The 22,862-nt window shown below is 40.0% G+C and overlaps 1 protein-coding gene across 1 annotated transcript in view; it reads right to left on the bottom strand.

Annotated features, from left to right (window-relative positions):
• SMIM14 (small integral membrane protein 14) overlaps positions 1-21,445 on the bottom strand; it is a 39,410-nt gene extending 17,965 nt beyond the window's left edge. The window contains exons 1-2 of the mRNA XM_036382561.2: positions 21,340-21,445; positions 5,340-5,450 (exon numbers count right to left, since the gene is read on the bottom strand). Of these exons, the coding sequence (XP_036238454.1) occupies positions 5,340-5,414 (75 nt within the window). The 5' untranslated portion in view covers positions 5,415-5,450; positions 21,340-21,445. The remainder of the gene's footprint in view (positions 1-5,339; positions 5,451-21,339) is intronic.
• Positions 21,446-22,862: the final 1,417 nt, after the last annotated feature.

Raw genomic sequence — 22,862 nt, 5'->3', positions numbered from 1 at the left:
GCAAGAGCACTCAGGTCCAGTCTTACCCTCTGCCACTCCAACCCTGTGTCTTATTCTTTTGGGCTGGTGTCTAAGCAGGTGCATGAAGGCTTCTCCCCTGCACCTCTGAAGAATGACAGCTTCTTTGTCCTAATGAACAACCGAAAGTTCAGCTGCTGGGAAAGGTCCTCCTTGAATCAGCTTCAATGCAGAGGACAAAACGGGCAAGTGAGAGCAAAATGTAGTTTCCTGCTCTTGGGATGTTTGGCTAAAAACTATAGACTAGAAGAAGTAGAACCTGTTATATAAAAAAACAGAAGGCAAACACCATGGAACATGTGTAAGAAGTCTCCAGCGCAACCTTCACATTTAAAGGACATTTTAAAAGTGTATTTGGTATAGCTCTGGTGTGCTTTCAGTAAAAGTCCCCATCAGTAGGGGAAGCCACTTTTGCTGACTTAAGTTGGGCTTAGCTGTGCTAACATCTTGAGAGCCTTTCAACCATCTGCAGCACATATCTATTTTAGTAATCTGTGTTTATTTTGTGCTGTTTACACGAAGTCTCCTTTAGCCAAGACTTGTGGCTGGATATGATGCTGGATACTATCTCAGACTATGCCAGTTTGAAAATGTAAGACTCTAAAATGGCCTGGTCAAAAGAATTATGCGGAAACTTGATTGACAAAAGAGTTTTTGAACCAATTATGTTCAACTAGTTTGAGAATTTGCAACTCTTGCTATAAAAATCTAGTGACAAATCAAAATACAAGAGAGATTAAAATAAAGAATGATTTGCTCTGTATCCCCTGAAGTTTTGATATAGCAACATAACTAAGCATGGACCATTACTTTGCAATTACCTACTGAAGGACAAAACACAAGGTTGTAATTCCCACAGTGGTTTGTAAGTAGAACTGTTGGCAGTTTATCAAAATGGGTCCTTTTACATTATAGAATTAGGAATATTTTGGGTTAAAAAACATACCACTCATTTTTGTAAAAACCAGTATGAGAGAATTCTGAAGCCAGTTTTTGTAAATCAAATAATACTGTACCAGAAGGAGACAGAAAAAGGATGTTTACTTGACACAAAGTCATAGTGTGTTACTGGCTTGCTTGGACATTTCTGGCCACTCTAAGCAGTCATAAGCAGGTTTCAGTCTTCATGAAAGATGCTCTATGTATGATTATTCCTCACCATATAAAACACATAAACTGTATTTAATGAGACTGAACTCATTAAACTGTGTTTAAGTAGACTGAAAACACATAAACTGTGTTTTCAGTCTAGTTTTCAAACTTGAACTGACCCTTGGGCCAAGATCAGCCACACCTACTGAGAGACCATCGATATCCAGAGGAGTAACATAAGGGAATCAGATTTTTGTATTACAAAGTAAGTGAAAAAAGGGGAAATAAAAAGGTTTAAATACAATATCATTCTTATCTAGGGATCTGCTGTCTTTTGCCAAAACTAAGACAGGAACCATTTCCTCTGGGTACACAAAATGTCCTTCATCGTGATTCTTTCAAAAAAGCATTCCCCTTGTCTGACAGATCCTCCCAATAAAACAACTTGCTGTCATTCGTTGTTCCTCATTCTTGAACTCTGGCTCTTTCTGTCAAAGTAAGTTTTGCAGAGGGAGGAGACTGAACTGGAGATAAAGTCATGCAAGCTAACAAACCTGTCATTGTCTTTTGACAATTCTTGTGCATCTGCAGAGGATGGAAAATCTTGTGATATTTTTCTTCTATGCTTACTTCCTCTTATGGAAGTTCCCAATTAACTGCTATATCCATAGAGTAAATAGTGAACCCAACATACAATAGCCAAATTGTTATTACACAACACCACCAAATCATAACAGATGGTGCCATGGGTATTACATACTAGAAATGATATTTTTGAAGTCACAGCCAAAAATTTTAGATTTTTAGTGTTTTCTAGGAATATTTGGAGATCATAATATCTGCTTATTAATTACAATGACCATACAACAGAAACTTACACATGTGAAATGTTCATATTTTGACACCAAGGAGAACCCTGAAAAATTCACTTCAGTTTACTTCCGGAAAATGATGGAGCATTCAGCATAAAATAATTCAATGCCACTTAAGCATGTATATATACATTGTAAGAACTTTGTGTATGAACAATACACAAAGTTAATCTAATAAGCAGCAAAATATCTTTTAAAATATTATGTATATTAGAGATACACAGTTCACTGACTATAAAATCTTCAGGGTATTATGAATTAAGAAGGAAAAAACCCAACAAAACAAAGCCCTGCTTAGTCAAGGAAAATGAAAGACAGATAAATAACCAAGCCACATAACTAAGCAAGAGGTGGACTTTTTAACAGCTTTCTTGTTTGTCATTTTCTGTGGTGTTACTAACAACAGAGAGCAAGAAGAGTTTAAATGACAATAGCTTTTCTTTTTTCATTGTATTATCATTAATTGTACTATGAGATGAACTGAAGTCTGTATTTCAAATAGAGATTTAAACTATATGCTATATAAAACCTCCAAAGTAATGTATTCAACCACAAATTAAACTTTGAATGCCACATACACTTCATAAGAGTGTCAAAGTAAATATACCAATTAAACTAGAAGTTAAAATTATCATGTTGGAAATTAAAACAAGAACTTCAGGTTCTAGAGGCAGACTTCTTGACCTCCTTCTGATTTTGGAATAGCAGTGTCATTCAACTCTCCTGCACAGTTAACTCTAACAGAAATCCTGTGTATTTGAATAAGCTAACTCTACACATAATAGTCACAACTGAATATACTATAACTTATTTATTAGCAGGAGCCTTAATTCTTATCAGTGTTGGTTTAGATACGTATAAACAAATTATTCTGTAAAAATTAGTTTACTTAAACAGAAGTTTAAAATTCTACAATCAGTCATGGGGGTTTTGCACAATGTCATTACTGGTTGAAAGACCTTAAAAGTAACATTTTCACATTTGGGCATCTCCTATAATTACATTTTAATTTTGTTAAATTAGATTCTGTTAAATCTTATCTCTGAACTTCTGCATTTACAATGCTCAGTCTGGAGACAATTGCAAACCCCTTGTTATACAATTTCCTCCAAAATCCTGTCAAGTATTGCCAGCTTTAATACCATTCAAATGTACTCTGGTGTGTTTTATACCTATCTATATTAAAAAGAATCAACAATTAAATACATATAGGGAACCATTCTGGGTACACAGCATGTTTGGATATATTTTTCTCACCCAGACTCTGAACAGATCACTTAGCTTTGTTTATCAAAATGATTTTGAAGTTAGAGTTTCACGGATCCAACTTTTAGAGGTAGTGTGTACCCAGTCTCCATTGAAACTTGTGGGGTTCAGCAATTTTGAGAACCAACATTCACATGTTCTTTTTAGCACAAATAGTAAAACTTCTGTTTGCTTATGTCGTGTAAGACTGAGTGACAAAACAGCAACTTAGAAGGCAAACTCTTACTGAAGCATAAAAGTTACAGACGCAAAAATGGCTTAGCAAGTCTCCTGCTGGGATCACAGCACAGGTTACTTGAGGATAGTCTGGCTGCTGACTGAGACTTCCGAGACTTTTCTTTTCTAGATTCTGCTAAATTATCCTAGCTAGTGATTTGGTCTTATAAATATTTAGCAGCATCTGCTTTGCTTTTTAGAGAGATGAAATCTGGAATTTCCCTTTGCTCCTCACAGTTCCAAGTGCTAATTGGTATGATCTTTTTGGAGGGTGGATACTGAGCAATAAACTCCATTCTTGCAACTACACAGAACACTGTTAGACTGCTCTTGGTGACTGCCCAAGAGCATGCACCTATCATGTGCTCTGTTCACATTCATAACACTGGAACTAGTGTTCCTCCAAATGATCCATTTTTACACACCTCACACTGCCCGCAGCAGCCCAGGAACAAAACCTCACACACATTTGTGGCATTTCTTCTAACTTTGGACACAACTCATTTACACTGCTCATAACTAGAATCCTCCAGCCACAACAAACAGAACTGGCTGACCAGTGTCATTGCCTGTCAGTATCTTCTAGCAAAAAACCAAAAAGATTAAAAAATGCTGAATTTTTTAATTCAGGGGGTGAAAATTCTGAACCGTGCTAGTTTAGATTTGCATCGGACAAGCCTGAGGAAAAAGGGCAGCAAACATGAACCCTCCTTTCTTCCTCCCAACTTTTGAACTTTGTTCTGGGGTTCCTTTCTCATGACTTCAGCCTGTGTTCAGAAGCCTCAAGGTTCAGAACCAACACAACTGTGGGATATGGCACAAACATCATGTTGAGGACGAAAGAAAATCCTTCTTGGGAAAGAACATAGAAGATTTTGAAATTGTGCCTCTAACTGGGAAGCATTAGGATGGCTAGGCCTGATGTAAAGGCTCCACAGAAAGGACAACTATTCTCTACAGAAGTCTCAATTTTCTGCATCTATATGTCAGCAGCACCTTTCCAAAATACTGTTAAGAAACCTCTTGAAGAAGGGCGTGATCCTAGGGAGAATCTTCTTCACACAACTGCCTTGAACAGTTGATGTACTCAGTAACTTAAAAGGATATTAATTTAGGCCCTAAGAAAGAAAATGTGATAAAAACAAATATATGAAAATCAATAAGGGGAAGTACATCAAATGAAGTTGATGTATACTGTAATCTTAAAAAGAATTTATCAAATTAGAGCTGTAATCAAATTCACCTAATTGCTCACAGCTCATAATTGTTAATGTTACTTTAAAAGTATATATACTCAGAAAAAAAAGAAGCACTTTATAGCTTATTTTTCAATAGACATTGAATTAAGTTCAATACAGAAACAAAGAAACAGCTATTTTACAGGTTACAGTTAGAGCAAGGTACATAACTTGCTCAAAGTTGCTCAATCTATCAATGACATGGCAAGAAACAGAACTCAAAACGCAGACTCACTGGACTCTCAACTTCAGTAGTTTTAAGAGAGCAGTTTTAGAAATTTAGACATCATTATCTTGCCATATGAGTATGTGCAACTTCATATGTGTGGAACTACCTTGACCACAAAGACTTTGCTGGGTAGTTTCCTTGGTTTTATGCAGACTGAAAAAAAGGCATATAAAAGAAACATTTCAAGAGAAACAGTGTCAATGGTGTCAAAATGCAGCCCTGGGAAATAAACAGAAAGCTATCATTTGTATTGACTCTTCAAAAGCTCATCAGAAAGTTGGATACACAAATTCTAACTGTACGTGCTACTGAATAAGCAGCATCAAAAGCACCAGTAATTGCAAATCTGCAAGAGCTGAAGTAATGCCTGAATAACCACCCTTCCAAATATCCTCATGTTATCCTTACCAGATTAATCAGTCTTCTCATTGCATGTTCATGTGAGCAAATGCATTCACAGGGATCAAATCCACCTTCTGCCATGGCTCTCTGGATAAACCTGAACTTGTCTGTGAACACCTAAGAAGAATAAGAATAAAAGGACAATGAACTCTTTCTCAACTGACCTTATTTTCCAGAGACTCACACATCAAGTTTCAGTTCATTTAATGCCAGGGTGAAAAAGCAAAACAAAGCAGGGTAATCCTATTATTCCTTTGGCAGTATGAATGAAGAAGTCTGGTATGTGCAGTTACATTTTGATGTTGCTGAAAACACTGTCTCACACAAATTCTTTTTGCAACACTGTGTTTCTCCCCTGGGTTTTCTCACATTCCAAAATGAAATACATCCTATCAAACAAGAGGCACAAAGATTAAATTCTTGTCTCTCATCTGTACAGTGGGACTCTTAAGTGTACATATACAAACTGAAAGGTCAGGGGAACTTGTACTCCTATACCCTAATGAACTGCTGGCATTTTCCCTCCAGATCAATGTACAGGAAAAGAATTTAAACTCAGTAAGTTTTTTGCTAAAGGAAACAATCATCTTTGTTGTATATTGAAAGCAAACAGCAGGGGTACAAAAGTGAATGTACTTGGAAACACTTTAAAAATGGAGTTATGCACACTAATTTTAGATCAAAGAAGTAGGTTAATCACTTAGCAATAGAGAATGTTCAAAGAAGCTGTAATGGACATGGTAGGAAATCAATTCTAGATTATTCATCTGCTAAAACCACTTATACCAGACATGTCAGGAATGTTCAAATGTATGTTTACTATTTACCAATAACTTTTCAGTGACTTAATTGAGGGTCAAACCATGCAGCAGACTGCAAGGCATTTCTACCCTTGTGGTCGAATCTGGGATTGATTTCTCTCAAATGAGGACTCAGGATATGCAGGTAGTTCTGCAAAACCATACTTAAGAAAAATTTTTCACTTGCCACCCATAAAGCTGTATTCAGAATGTCTTAAGTGTTGCATGCACTCAGGCTCTGATGTGACACAACTGGCAAGCTTGCAAAAAAGACAAACACAGCAGTGCAGAGCAGATACAATCTCTCAATTCCTAAAACAGATACTTTATGAAGGTACCAGCCATTTGATAAGGGTGTGCTGAATCAACAGACGTGTTCTGCAGACATTGACTATAAAAACTAACAGCCTCTATCACAAATGAGCATTTTAATGTTTCAGTCTCACTAGTAGGAAGAGGCATAAGCTATATGTCTGTAAGACATCTTCATTCAACAGAATATAACACTGCTACAGTTCTACCCTCTTGGGGGGAGAAAAATGCAAATGCATTTCAGAAGTCCTTCCTTTGTTAATGCCAACTATTCTTCTGAATAAATCTTTACCATGCTGGAGAGACCAGAGAGTAAAAGAAACTGAGAGATATCTGTCTTAATTATGGAGTTTGAACATCAAGGTCCTTAATCTGTTAGGGTATCCACTTAAAATGAAAACTGAAAAAGGAAAAAAAGTTGAAGTGATGGAGGAAATTCTTTTGGCCTCTAAGAAAGCATACTCTGGCTATGTAGTAAGAAGATAACTTGATTATGTAGCCCACAAGTCCCTTTGAAAAGAAAACCAGGCCCAAGTATTGAATTTTTCAATGAAGAGGTAATCAAGGACCAGTAATTGGAAGCTGTAATTAACCAGATTGAAAAGAAAAGCAAGGCATACATTTTTACCATCATAGAAGCTGATCAGTGCAACAAACTGCCCAAGAAGCAATGGGATTTCCCACCCCTCACTGCATTCAGATATGCTTCAGTAAAATACAGGTTACTGAGTAAAGTACAGAAGCACCCAAGTTCAGATATAATGGCCTCCAATACATAGGAGATCATCTGATCTATTAACTATTTTAAATAATTATGGTAAGGCTACTACACTAACTTACATGAAATTATTTCAGAACCACTAGAACCCCATGATAGCAATAGAAGAAATTCTTTAACTACACAGTCTCCCTGAGTACCACACCAAGCACAGGAGCATTTCTAAAACAATCTTAGGATAAGGAACAGATAAAAGCACTGATTACTAAACAGTGAAAAATAGGATATAATACTGACATCCACAAGAAGGGATTTGAACAAGAGATGAACAAGTTGCAGAAAAGTATTTAATTGTAACTTGAAATAATTTAGGGGTCAGTAACACATAATAATGTCACAGAAATTAACAGACAAGTGTTTATATTAAAGGGGACTGAACAAAAAACAAACACCAAGTAAGAGTCACCACTGATAAGACCAGGATAACATTCTCTCTAGAGCACATAAGAGAAAAAAATTAGACAATAAACGGGAAAAGTTAATCTGTCATACAACATCATAAATTTAAGCGGAGGTGAACTAAAAGGAATTTACCCCAAGGCACCTGTACATGACAAATTACCTCAGTGATATCTAAAGAAAGCACAAGACACATCACCAAGTAAAATGCCATCCAAACTTTGAACAAAAGATCTCTTTAAAGCTTTCCCACCTTCACATGATGCTGAAACGAATCATCCTTTCTTCCCTCCAAGCCTATAACAACAAACTCTTTCATTGGCAAAGAACCAATATATTTTGGGAATAGCACTAGGTTTTCCCCTAAAATAAAGATGCTAAAATTGGGTTAGTTTAATATGCTTAAAATCCAGGCAAATAATTCCCCTTTATGCAATTATTTTTGATAGAACTGAAGGAAACGGAGATCTTATATGTCTGCCCAATTACAAAGAAGAGAGAAACACTCTATACTATAAGATGATTTTCATGGCAAGGAACAGAACTCAAAACTCAGACTCACTGGACTCTCAACTTCAGTAGTTTTAAGAGAGCAGTGTTAAAAATTTAGACATCATTATCTTGCCATATGAGTATGTGCAACTTCATATGTGTGGAACTACCTTGATCACAAAGACTTTGCTGGGTAGTTTCCTAGGTTTTATGCAGATTGAAAAGAAAAGCAAGGCATACAATTACTACATGTGCAAAATGACACTCTCATGTCTTTATTTCTCTTTAAAATATTCTTGAATTAACTGTTATTTGTACCACACCTCAAATGCATAAAGTACCAAGCTCTGTAATCAGATCTTAAGCTTTATTAGCATTTTGTGACCCTGTCTAAGAATAAGAGACTAGTATTTTTATACAGCACAAAGCAGGATTTCTTGGCTCCTTAGGCAGCCTGTTTGCATCAAAGTCCTGTTCCAGAACTGCAGCGTGCTTCCTGCCTGCCTCCCGGTACTTGCAATTGTCAGATCTCACGTCAGCAGCTAACTTGTTCTGCTCAGCTCTGACCTCTTTGCTGTGAGTCACACAGCTCTCCACCTTTAGCAAATACAGTCCTTCTACACACAATCTACCACAGAAAATGGGAGTATGTGCTCTATTCCTTTCCTCCTGACTTGGAGAAAGAAATAAAATGCTTGTAGCTTTCCTTTACTTATTATTTCCAGTATGTTTTTCTGTTTATCATCACCTTGTTTTCCTTGGAGTTGACAGAGCTGGTTTGTATCAGCTGGTAGGATCACAGCAATTGGTCAAGGCTATGATGGAAAATACCTGCAATTCCTCTGACTGGCAGTGTCTTTTACACAACTCAAAATTACCATATTTTGGATTGGCCATATTACTGCTAGCACAACATTTAAATCACAGCATTTACAAACAGCTGGAAGACATGGTCAGTAAATATGCCAAAGCTCTCTATGATAGCAGCTGAGAAGATATCTATTATGGCCTCCAAACTAGCAAAGTGATAGAGAGCATAATAAAGGAGAAAATCAGTAAACACTAGCAAATATGATGTACCATCAGAGAGTCAATATGACCATTCCAGTGTAAAGAGGCCCACAGAGGTAATCATAGACAGAACTGCTGAAATTAAAGCACTGTGGTCAGAATTTGAATTACTACAATTCAGGAGTAAAGTGGAGGATGGTCTCTGATGATTTAAGTCAGAAATAAAAGCCCCCCACTACTTTTTGACTTGAGTATCTATTTGAAATTGCAGCCAGTGAAGCCATATGGAAAATATTTCTAGTCTCTCATGATTTAAAAAATAGCATTCTCAGTTATAGTAACTATTGTAAATTGTTTCTTTTATTATCTTCCCTACTCCCAGCCCTACAGCAGTGTGTTATATTTTATACATCCTACTATCAAACCCACAATCTTTATGGCTACAATCTGGCTTGGGGGAGGGTTGTCCCTAGAAATTGTTCTGTATTTTGAATTATTGCAATGACTATACATTATTTCCCTATTCTCCTGAGTAAATAGCATGCAGCTGGTGAGCTCTGGAAGACACAAATTAGGCTCTGCCTTGCTCCACTGTAATAATTACAAAACTGGATTCCTTTCTACTGTGAAGGCAAACAAGAATGTTTGTGCATTTTCCACGTGCTAGATGCCCTCCAATGTGATTCTAAAATGATGCTAATTAGCAAGATGGTCAAAGTGTACACACTGGTCATCTCTACTCCTTGGTATAAAAGACTGTCTAAAAGTATTTATCACACCAGTATTTGAAGAAACAGTAACTTTATATGATACATAGATCAGAGTAACTACAGATTTATCATGGACTAAACCAGGCATCTTCAGATCAAAACATTAAATTCATCAATTCTTTTCTCTCCTGGATCCAGGCACTTAAAATGTAGACTATCACAAACATGATAAATACAATGACTGAAGATTCCCCTGCTAAGAACTATTTTCACTGTGTTGCTATTTTCCTGAAGACAGAAGGTAAGAAATCCTTGGGAGCAAAAATACCTCATAGCACAACAGGCAAATAATATAATCTTGCCACATTACTTTAAAGAGAAACAAAAATCCTATTCAGATCCTTGCTACTGTTTTTCAGCCAACTGCAATAACTTGGAATACAATTGTCAAATACCTCTAAGAAGCCATCAAGTTAATTTTACTTTTGAGTTCAGTTTGGGAGAAGTGTGGCAGAACAAATGAAAATTGATATCAAATTTAAGATAAAATTACAGAAAAAAAGCAAATTAATTGCTCTGCCTCTTGCAGGCATTCTGAAAAATTATAAAGGGCTACAATAGCAAAAGCCATACACAGAGCATGAATGATTCACTGGCCCAAAGACAAAATGCTCATTTTTATCTTACTGTCTGAGGCAGAAATCCTCTCTCTTGTACTCATCCATTATCTTATAAAGTATACATGTTTCCTTAAAAATTATGTGTTCCCTTGCCTTTCCACCTGCATCTAAGCCATACTAGTATCCATGTCTTCTCACAATACCTGACTCTTTTTGTAATTCTTCTATTCACAGCATGCTCCAAGTTTGGTTCTTTTGTATAATCTTTCCCACCTCCAAATATTTTCTTCTAGAATCTAAAACATCCTGTACATTGGCCTCATATAAGATGACATAACACCCTTGCATTCCTGCACATCAAGTCCTGTCCCAGAGAAACTACCAGGCACTGGGACTGTGTGACCACAGTACCCATTAACTCAGGGAGTGAAAATTTGCTTCAAGCAGGAAGAGACTGGTGTGATAAGTTCCTCCTAAAACTCCTGGTCACTGCTTTTATAGGAATCTCTTCTCCTCCTTGGCCATTCTGCCCCCTTAGGTACTGTGAGCACTCAGGGGGTAACTGGGACCCCAGCTGACTTGTTACTGGGCATTTCAAAATGTCTCTGGGTACAACTGGTTGCTCCAAAATCCGTGTCTAATCCTGACTCTTCTAGGGGGTGGACCCACTGAACCTGCCTAGTCATACAGAGTCCAATTCAACATCTGTTAGTTGTACAGTAAAATAACAGATAAAGGTATATGTAGTAGGGCAACACTGTTTACTAGTGACCAACCAAGGGAAGCCAAAATATTCCAAAACAGTGAATCCCAGACAAACTCAGAATTTTCTGTATATTTTTCTATATATATTTCTTATATAATGCATTTTCCTGTTGATTACCACCTTTTCTAGTATTTGTACTTCATGCACATCCCACCCTCCCACAGAATCAGAGTGTTTTGTTACTCTTCTGATGAACTACCTACATCCAAATCACTAGCCTATTATTTAACTTCCCATTATTTCAGTTGTACAGCTAAACTTCCTGAGTAAGACAGGGCAGGGAATTTTATCCACTGATTTCTGCAGCATGTGTTTCTTCAGACCAGATTGTAGCAGAGAGGGGGGGAAACAATATGCATGGATTTTGGGGTTTTCTCTTTAAAAAGTCACACAATGTATGTGTACATAGGACTGGCTGATTTCACCAGCACATAGCTTTGTAAAATTTCTAGTTCAATTGCTACTACCAGAAATGCAACACATTTCCTATCTATCACCAGAGCAGTATAGAGGAGGAACAAGGCAAAAATGGTAGCCGAGACATTAAAAAAGCAAAGGAAGGCAAACTAAACAAAACTACAGGACAGCACAAGGAAACAAAAGCATTACTAGTTGAATAGGGAAGAAACTTCACAGAAGGAAGTATGAGAATAGGGAAAAAACTAAAGAGAAAAATAAGCAGTACTTTGAAATAAAGAAATGCTATTCTGTTTGAAGTTAACAGGGGCATGACTCTAAGGCAATAGAACCCGCAATAAAGACAAAGACACCACACCAAATCAAAATCAATCCAGAAGCCAAGGGCCTGGTATAAGTAACCAGTGGAGGTGGTCTTCATTTTTTGTAAAAATGTTTTAAATTGTTGGGGTTATAAAATTAGCAAAAATAAGCTTGAAGTTTTCTAGGAAAACTTCCTTTACAAAGCAACTTCCTCTGTTCAAACAAGGCTAAAAATAACTTCTGCAAAGAAAAATCTTGTATACAAATCGATACTAATTAAAACATTCCAAGGATATCTTCTGCTCTATTACTGTAATTTAGATAGTTCAAGTAAATATTCCCTCATAGAACTAAAGTCTGAAACATGGCAACATTATACTTGGCTTTTTCATAATGTTGATTTTTAATCCCTTTTATTAATAACCCAAGAGAAGCTCTCGCTCATCTCTTTCACACTTACAGCTGCACCCTATTTTTACTGGAATAAATACTATGACTCTCATCAGATTTAGTGCACCAGGATCTAGTAGTTCTGCATGACCACAGATCTCTAGAGAGCTACTGATGATCTTTTTCTAACAGGCCTCCTCCTGGGCATAAAACTGAATTTTCAGGACAAAAAAACCCCAAAAAAACAACTGGCTAACTGAGCAGCAAAAGCAAACCAGCCAGATATGGATGTGGGTCCTGCCAGAAGGAGAGCTGCCACAGTAAAACATGGCTCTAATTACAGCTTTCTTCAACTAATTGTACCAGTTCAGATCACCCATTTAACTTTTTTAGGGAAAAGAACTGCAATGATTTTGATGGCTGATTCCAAAGTGGGTTCCTAGGCACAGCAACACTTTCATGGTGTAAAGCAACCATCTCCACTCTCCTTATAATTCCAGGGGGTCGGGGAGAGCAGCTGGGTTTGTACTTGAAAGCATCAGCAGGTCTCCCTGGACTTCCAGCTGTAGCCTAATGAATTGGCAAGTATTTTTTTACAACTTTTCTCAGGATAATTAACAAGATCTAAGATGAACTCTTCAATGCAGATTGAGCTAAGCCAGTTCCATTCCCCATGGAAAAGTCAGTGCTTACCCATACACACAGATGGAGGCCGCCAGGGGAGTTCTTGCTGGATTCATCCAAGTTGACTCACACTGGTCAAGTAGGAGCTCGAGACCCCAGCAGGAGCTCCACAAGAGAAATGCTCACCCAGCCACATCCTGCTCAAGGCATACTAGTTGGGTAACTTTGCTACTGTCCCACAAATCACCTCCTAAGTAAACAATGAATTCATTTTCCAGTGTCATTCATCTGATGTTTCTTAAAGATGCAAACATAATACAAAACAACTTAAAAATAGGACAAAGCCAAAGAAACTAAGAAATGCTGGGCCAGCCACTGAAGGATACTACAGTGACATCTGAAATCAGGGAAGGAGCTTTTGAGCAGGGACAGAATTGAAGCTGACAAGTAACTGGTAAAAGTCTGAGGTATTTTCCTGGTGGTCTTACAGGACTTCTACATACATCCCTTGTCTTCACTGTGTTACCACCACGATATTCTGAGCATTGCTGGGTTGCTAACATTTTCACCCTGAAGTGGACATTTGGAGCTGCTCTGTGTGGGGCAGAATATTCTTCTGAGCCCATCTGCCAACAACAGTGCTAGCACCTAGAGCAATGAAGCAGGAATCAGAGCATAAAAACTTCAACTACTTAAAATTATGGTCAAAGCCCTTTCATAGCCAAGCATCACCACCCTTCTCAAACTGAAGTATGTGAAAAAGTTCACACCCCTTCAAAGAGTGGCAGGTTCTAATAAGAACCTGGCAGGAAGCTTACTATTTTTGGGCTGGGCTAACCAAGGTCACAGGTATGCTGAGGTGCATCCGTTCAACACAGAATGGCATATCAGGGAAATACAGATTATACAGATGCTTCTTTCAGCATAGTTAAGTCTTGTCAGTGTCAAGTACAACTCTCAGAGGACAAGAACCCACTCACTGAAACTCCTCACTGTTCCTGTACTGTTTGCCCCCTTCTCTTTCCTGGTCAGACCCCAGTATGTCAGGACAAAAGATTTCAGGCTTTAAAGGCAATAAGGCTGATGTCAGTGACCAAAACTGAACTCCCTAAGGGAGCTAAATAAGATCTACCAAGATTTAAAAAAGCTATTTACTTATTCCCATGCAGGTGGCTCAACATTTCCTCTGGGCAACACTTGAAAAGGAGCTAATTATGTACATACAATCATGGACCAAAAAAGCAGTCCAGCTATTTTAGAATTCATTTAATGATATTTGATACAGAATGTTATTACCAAACTCCAGCTGTCAGCTTTGGTCATCCTTTTGTTAAAATGATGACATTTTTCTGAAAGAAAGCTCTCAGAATATGAAAACCAATTAAGAGAAGATGTCAGTGACACAGAGTATTGTCCAAAAATAATACCCTCTTTCTGATAAGTAAATGCTTCAGCCTCTTCTAGTGTAGGAGACTGACAGTGGTCTAGGACAACAAAGTTATTCCTACTGTGCTGAGTAACTAATGCCTATTAATAATTTTATTTCACATGTTAATGCAAAAATGTGAGCTATCCTCTGTAAAATTACTAACACATATTTCAACCAGTTTACAGAGCAAACTGGGAGCCCTCTCCTGTGGTTTTCAGTAAGGCAAGAACTCTTATTGACTTTCATCGTCCTTCCACCTCAATACTAAGTAGAAAACCTGGGCATATTAGCTCAGGTTTTGGTTAGTGTCTCCAGCATTACAGACTGCCTCACTGCTTGCTGACATTCCTCCCCCCATTCTCAAACAAGTGCCAATCTCCCAAATTCAGCACTCCTGCAGCTGTATGAGTGATGCACTGCTGCAGGAAGCAACACATATTAATCCTGAAAACCCTGCTGGCAGCACTTCTGCACCAGCCCTGCAAGGACACCCATGCTGTGCCAGGCCAAGCAGGGCCAAAGGCTTGTGCTGCTTTGGGAGGCCAGATTCTGAGCAAGGGAACAGGAGCACAGAGAACAGGAGCACACCTTCCAGGGGAGAGACAGCACTTACACAGGGAACAGGAGCACACCTTCCAGGGGACAGACAGCACTTACACAGGGAACAGGAGCTCACCTTCCAGGGGACAGACAGCACTTACACAGGGAACAGGAGCACACCTTCCAGGGGATAGACAGCACTTACACAGGGAACAGGAGCTCACCTTCCAGGGGACAGACAGCACTTACACAGGGAACAGGAGCACACCTTCCAGATGACAGACAGCACTTACACAGGGAACAGGAGCACACCTTCCAGGAGATAGACAGCACTTACACAGGGAACAGGGGCACACCTTCCAGGAGATAGACAGCACTTACACAGGGAACAGGAGCACACCTTCCAGAGGATGGACAGCACTTACACAGGGAACAGGAGCACACCTTCCAGAGGATGGACAGCACTTACACAGGGAACAGGAGCACACCTTCCAGGGGAGAGACAGCACTTACACAGGGAACAGGAGCACACCTTCCAGGGGATAGGCAGCAGCTGCACAGGGAACAGGAGCACACCTTCCAGAGGATGGACAGCACTTACACAGGGAACAGGAGCACACCTTCCAGGGGATGGACAGCACTTAGACAGGGAACAGGAGCACACCTTCCAGGGGAGAGACAGCACTTACACAGGGAACAGGAGCACACCTTCCAGAGGATGGACAGCACTTACACAGGGAACAGGAGCACACCTTCCAGGGGATGGACAGCACTTAGACAGGGAACAGGAGCACACCTTCCAGGGGAGAGACAGCACTTACACAGGGAACAGGAGCACACCTTCCAGGGGACAGACAGCACTTACACAGGGAACAGGAGCACACCTTCCAGTAGATAGACAGCAATTACACAGGGAACAGGAGCACACCTTCCAGGGGAGAGACAGCACTTACACAGGGAACAGGAGCACACCTTCCAGGGGACAGACCTGGTTTTGCAGGGAAGCAAGAATAAAGAGCACCCTTGCAGATGGAGAACTGCAGAGGTGAGGATCTCATACTAGCCCCCCATGGAAGCAGAACAGGGAATCAGACTTTCCTGTTTATTACCCCATCTGAGAGACGCTTTGGGCTTAACTTTTGGGCTTCATAGTACAAAATTAATAATTTACTTTTAAAAGTATTAGAAGAGTAGGCTTCCATAAGAAACTATATAACCTATTGTGCTGGTTTTGGCCGTTGGAACACCACTTTCCTCAGTCGGTAAAAGGAAAAGGTTATGCTGAAACACACCAGAGCTAACCACGAGTAGCCAGGTAGCTACTGCAGCTCAGGTGGCCTGCAGTAATTCATTATTTCAAATGATTCTTTTATAAGTGTTCATCATTCAGAAATTTTTAGACATTTTGTTTCTTTGCAAAATTAAACATGAAAAAAGTCTCTTATTCAGTCCTCTACAAAAAAACATACCGTTTCAAAATAAATAAAAATGAAACTTTTTCCGCCATATTGAGGCAGCAAATGTAGCCTTACCATGAGCTATGAAGCTTTTTTATACTATCATATTAAGAGTACAATTGCTTGCATTAAAAAATACCTTACTAAATCCTTAAAACTATAAAAATACACTATTCCTTAATGTCACTCTGATCTCATACAAATACAAAATTATACTGAAATTCTCTGGAATACTTTCATTATTTTTTTCTCCAGGGATGACATATGTTTCTAATAACTTGCCACTGAGCAAACAGATTTAACAGGGTAGCAGCATGCTGAGAAAGATAGCAGGATTTTCAATTTTCAGATGAAAGAAGCTCTATTCCCTGGCAGCCCTACTCCTAACCCCTTTAGGCCAGATCAAATTTTATCTGAAGCTAGCTGGTGCCTGTCTTCAACTTCAATGGAAGTTGAATCAGCTGTTTTTTTTTACCTGCAGTAAACAATTTGAATCTTATCAATTAGAGTTTTTCAAATCAGTATTTTTACCAGAGGGAACCCATAGCAATTAACAGGATTTCTAGACTTGGTTATTTACATATGTTTAGCTACCAGATGACCCAGTTTCTACCAGAGAATATCATCCATCTAATTCAGCAGACTCCCAGACTAGTTTAGATTATCAAAAGGAAAGTGTTATGCAAATTACACAACACTCCCCTGCACCTTCTAGCAAAAGATTTTAAAATCCATTATATTAATTTGCACAACAAAAATCTAGAGTTCTGTTTCACAAGATCAGGATCAGTTCACAACACACATCTTACCTTTTGCTCCACCATTTTCATACAGAAAATAATGTATTTTTCATCTTTAGAGACTTTTGTTCTACATACTAATTTGAAGCTAAACCATCTGACAATCTCCATGGCTCAAAAATGTCTCTTTTATATAAGAAATATAATATCATAAGAATATTTCTACATTTCACAGAGCTCTCTGATAAAATGTTTACCTAGTATTTTCAAATAGGGGTTCTTAATTATGGGTCCTATTGGATCAGTCTCATCTAGATACCAGGGTGAGGAACCCCTAACAACACTGTAATCACTTGCACTGGAATCCTTGTTAAAGTAAGGTTGCTCACACCAGGAAGCTTGCTTTCACACTTGATTTAGTTCAACTGCTTGAAGAGCTAACCCCAAGTTTTCTTCACACCTTCATGTAATTTCATTCAGACAGCTGTTTTTTTTTCCTAAATAACTTTTTAATGTGTGAAAAAAAACCATAAATTATTTTATCAAGTTGTCTAAAAATATTTCCCTGCTAAAAATAAAGATTTTATGATTAACTAATGGGAAATATACGAACATACGAAGAAAAAAGACCAAAGCTCTAATACTAGAGGTCTGTATTTGACAAAGATTCAACAAATAAAGCAAATGAGCATTGCAGCTGCTTATATAATGTAAACGGTTGCTGCTACATTTTTGTCCAGCTTTTCTGGGTTTTTTTCTGATAAAAATATTTTCTTTCTGAGGAGCGCTTGGTGGTTTGGATCTGACATTTGTTTAGAAGCTTTATAAAGTAAGAATGAAACTATATTTAGTTCCAGAAAGCCATGCTTTTTAATGCATGCAAAACTGCAGAAGAATCAGAAGCAATCTTAATGAGGAAAACTTTTATCAAATGTAATTCAATCTGTTCCCACCCAAATGGGACTAATTTGTTCAATTATCTATAAAAATACCAGTTAGACACTTAAACAAAAGCTTCTGAAGCATATCTGTTCAATTAACAACAATGCAAATGCACAATCACTCAATCATGCCAAGGGCTGCTCCCCTAAGCATCTTCCAATTTTTCATGAAAAGCCCCATCAATCATCACTAAGGGACCTTTTTCTTGCCCCAGCCTCAGCCAGCAGTGTGGAATAGGTGGTGGGAATAGGGAAGAGGAAAGGACCATATTTCTTCTCTTACTGCCAGCAGAACCACTGTTCTGTCAGCACAGTAAGACTAACACAGCTAACACACACTGATCCTTCTCCTATCCCTGACTGCTCCTTCATAATGAGGAGCTAAGGAGTCTTACTTCAAATGAGGCTCATTGGGAACTAGGGATGCTAGATGCTGATGTGTCAAGGCATACAAGCTGAATGAGCTCTTCTGGGAAAATAATTCCTCTTTCTTTTTACCTGTACAAGGACTGCAAGATTCAGCTCTGTGACAGAGCTTTAGAAAGTTTTCTTCACTTCCACTGTACAGAGGGTTTGGGAGTACTTGGATTTTCCAAGAAGTATTAGCATTTTGCAGAATAAGCTGCCTCATTAACAATTAGATCGACCTGTATGCATTCATAAATTGAATCTCTAACCCAGAGAGTTAAGACAGAAAGTGTTTAACATCAAGTTAATTTCTAGGTATGTAAATGCAAACATGCAGAGTGTGTAACAGCATGTAGGCAAAGTAGGGTCACAGGCTCTCTGTGCTGTGTCCCAAACAGAAAATGGCCAGATGACAACAGGCTGTACATGCATAAATCCATCTGCCAAAACTTTTTCATATTTGTTATGATGAGGAATCTGATAAATGTTCAAAACATAGAGAGTAAGAATTTGATACTTGGTATTGTCAGGGCACTGTGACGTTTGCCATTCATATGCATTTATAAGAAGAGAAGATCTTGCTAACTTTCATTGTACTGGCCTGTGAAGTCTCATGATGTTGTAAGGTCAAATTCTGGTACGACAAACCTCAGCAGAGACAAAACTTGGTCTTTAAGAATGTATGTCAAGTACCCATAATACCTAGGAGGGAAAATTCTAAATGTACAAACATAGTTTTATTACACATTTGTTATGCAAATAACATCCACACACCACTTATTCTGAAGTTTAAATATATGAAAGTAGGAAATGAGAAGTTAATAACAAAACCAGAAGTCAGTTAGAAACTAACTTTCTCCAAAACTAAATACCAACTTCTTGAAAGCAGGTAAAATAGTTTAAAAATTATTGAAACACAATGAATTGTTTTAAATGTAAAATATTTCTTTAATAACAATTGTATTATTCTCATTTTTCCCTTAGAATAAAAGAACATGGACTGCAGAATATTGCTCATGTAACTGGACCATGCAGTTTGGAACTTAATGGACTTGATTGTGGTTTATGTAAGGTGTTGCAAAACTATCACAGTGTGCACAATATGAAGAATATCATAGAACCTTGTCAATTATAGTTATTTCTATAGTCAGCAAAATAGTATCCAACTAGGATAAAAAAAGATCCACCCAGAGCTACAAAACTGCTCCTACCATCATCTCAGTTCTACAGCAGACCAGGGCTTTTGGTCCCCAGTGGGTCAGGGATGTCCCTGCCGGCCCGAGAAGCACGTGCAACAACACAGTGTGGAACTACCACTAACACATCCTGTATAACTTTGCCCTTACTTAGCTCCTTATGCAAAACAATCTTAAATTACTTAAAGTACAGAACTCTGTACCACTCAAGAGTTAGGCAAACATTGTAAATCTTGTCTTTTGCAATGGGCAAAAAGAAACAAAGATGTTGGACTCACCCACCACAGTGGCAGGGGAAAGAACAGTGGTTAGAAGTGAATCAACTAATGACTGCTAACATTACAATTAATTTCATTTTGCTAACTGCCTCTACCATTTCAAGCCTCACTATCAGTGACAGGGTCACTTTTTAAAATCAAAGACTGATTTCTTTCATCTCATTGAGTCACAGGAATTGGATGAAATTATCAAGGATATAGGAGGAGATAAAAAAGTAAAACTGATCTCCCACACTTCTGATTTTTTTGAACTTATGTCTGTTTTTGGAATGTAAAATGAATGAGTAAAGGTGGATAGCACACTAATAGCTAAGCATTTAAAGACTTCTAATATATAATCCATTAACACTCACTAAAGATACACACCTTCCCCAGCAGGCACACTAACAACATTAACGCAAAATGCTGTTAAGACCCAAATGTTAGATGTCCCTGCCTCCAAAAACGGGAATTGGTTTTCAAGACTTATCTGCATAGATCTGGATGTTCAGACATTATTAAAACACAAACAGTCTACAATCTAAAAGGCAAACTTGAAGACACTTGACAAGGCAAACAGGTGTTTGTCAGGAAACCAAAGTTTTTGATGTAGGTCTTGCAGCACATTCACGTAGGTTAGCCAAGGCCTCAGAACTGCCGTGGAAGGCAGCAGTTGAGCTGCAGGGCAAGATAGCTGGGGAACCCAGCACAGTGGCAGCAGCAGAGAAATAACCATATCTTGTGCTCTCCAAGGCCAATATACCCCTTCTTCACTGATTCTCTAGGAATCACATATTCGAGCATACATGAAGAGCTCCTGACAGGAACCCTATCTTTAATAAATTAACAGCAGTGTGATACTGTCCTATTCCCGACATTAGCTTTCATATGACATTGTTTCTTCTCTCCCACTTCAGCTGCACCCTGTTCGTAAAGCAGGGAGCAGCCTGGTAGCACACATCCTGGTGGCCGCACGTCACTGCCAGCTTCTTTAAAGAGAGAAACCTATACCTCTTTGGCTCAAAGTATCAGACTGCGATCCTTTAAGGACAAAAAGAAAACCGACAGAAGAGTGCCACTTCGTATTAAAATCCCCAATAACCAGAAAAAACCACAATCCGACCAGCTGATAAGAAGACAAGCCGACGTTTCTCTGGTTTGGAAAAGAAGGAGAGCTGCCTGACACCGAGTGGAGAGGCTCCGGCTCTCCCGGTGTTTACCTTCCCCGGCACCCGGCGAAGCGCCCGGCGGCGGGGACGTTTCTGCACTTCAACAGGCTTGAAGTTACCCCGCAGCCCCCACCGGGGCTCGGCCGCCACTCCCCGGTCCCGGAGGGTCTGGCGGGGATGTCCGCGCAAGCCCTCGGCCGCCGCCAGCCCGCGCCCTCCCCGGCCCCGCCACGGCGGCCCCGCTCACCGTTCTCCGGCCGCCGTCGCGGAGGGCTGGGGGGCGGGGGCAGGGGCAGGGCGGCCGGGCGGGCAGGGGCGGCCCCGCGGCTCGGCCCCGCGGCTCGGGCCGGCTCACACGTCAGCCCGCGCCACGAGACCCGGATCTGCCGGCTCCCGGCGGCGGGGCCGGGGCGGCGCCGCGCGGTCCCGCCCCCCGCTCCCAGCCCTCCGCCCGGCACGGGAGCCTGAGCCCTGCTGCGGGCAGGGGCGGCCGCGGCCCGGGCCGCGCTGTCCGGCAGGGCCCGGCTTGGGGGCCGCGGCAGCGCGGCGTGCCGGGGGGCCGCAGTGCCCAACAACGCGGCGGCCAAAAAATAAAGCTCGGTAGGTCAGCGCGGAGAGGACGCGGGGACAGGACTGCTATAGGGCCAGGTGTGCCTGGGCTCCGCCACAGCCCCCGCGGCCAGGGCTCCGCGCCCCCGGCACAAACACGGGCACTTCGGCCGCTTGGCCCCAGCCATCCCCGCCGAAGTACGAGGCAATTTACAGGCCAGTTTCTCATATTGAAATTTAAAGCCTGTTCAGGAGCTCGTGACTCACGGGCTTCTAAGCAGTTAAAGCATCCATCAAAATAGGTATTTATGTGTGAATGAAGTTAGAAAGGAAAGTCAGATTGTGGCTTCTCAGTCAGCCAAGGAAAGGGAGTGTCATACTCCCAATACAGAAAGATGGACCGTATCCTGTCTTGGAGACACTGATACCACGCAATAATGCAGTGGGGATTATAAAGGGAAGAAAATCTTGTTCTCCAATATTTCCAAGGCTGGCTTACCTCCTCCAAGCCGGGAAACAAGGACAGTACTGCAATCAGAGTGAGAAAGGAGAGTTGGATAGAAGTTGCAAGTGCTCTCAAGTTGGTACCTCTGACCAGTGTTGCATAGTCTCATATGACCCACACATGGCTGTTCTTATTACTATTTGCAGTTGTCATGGGGTTTTCAAGCCTCCTTTAGTGGCAACAGCTTTTTTTCTGAAAGTTTTTTCTTAAATTTGATTGTCTAGCCTATGCTAGTTTGCCAAGTCTTGGATGCACTGCCAGTTGACATCCTTGCATGTCCAGCCATCACTGGTGCACAGAGCCACCTCTCTCTGAAAGATGCAGGTAGACCAACTCTTCCTGGTTAGAGCTGGCCCTGAACATAACCATTCCACTTCTGAGAGTCAGGAGGTAGGCTGCCTTTGTGTAGCAATGCCACACAGTCCTGACTTGCTGTGGATCTTGCCTCTTCCTTCCCATGTTTTAGTCCTTTCTCTTGTCTTAGCACCCAACTAAGCAGTGGCAATACTGAAAAGGGAGGCAAGGCACTGACACAAAGCCAGGCCATCACACAAAAAAGCTAAACTATGCAGAACTGGTTTACCTTGTTTACCTCAATCCAGGGAACTAAGACTCTGGTAAGGTGCTAGGAATGCTAAAACTTACCTTTAATTTGGAAGTATGAAACTATAGCCCTTCAATATTTCCTGGGAGAACAAGTTTCTTTACAGCCTGTT

This window comes from Molothrus ater, chromosome 4 (assembly GCF_012460135.2).
Source record: "Molothrus ater isolate BHLD 08-10-18 breed brown headed cowbird chromosome 4, BPBGC_Mater_1.1, whole genome shotgun sequence".
Lineage (NCBI taxonomy): Eukaryota > Metazoa > Chordata > Aves > Passeriformes > Icteridae > Molothrus > Molothrus ater.
This window is presented reverse-complemented; position numbering and strand designations above follow the sequence as displayed.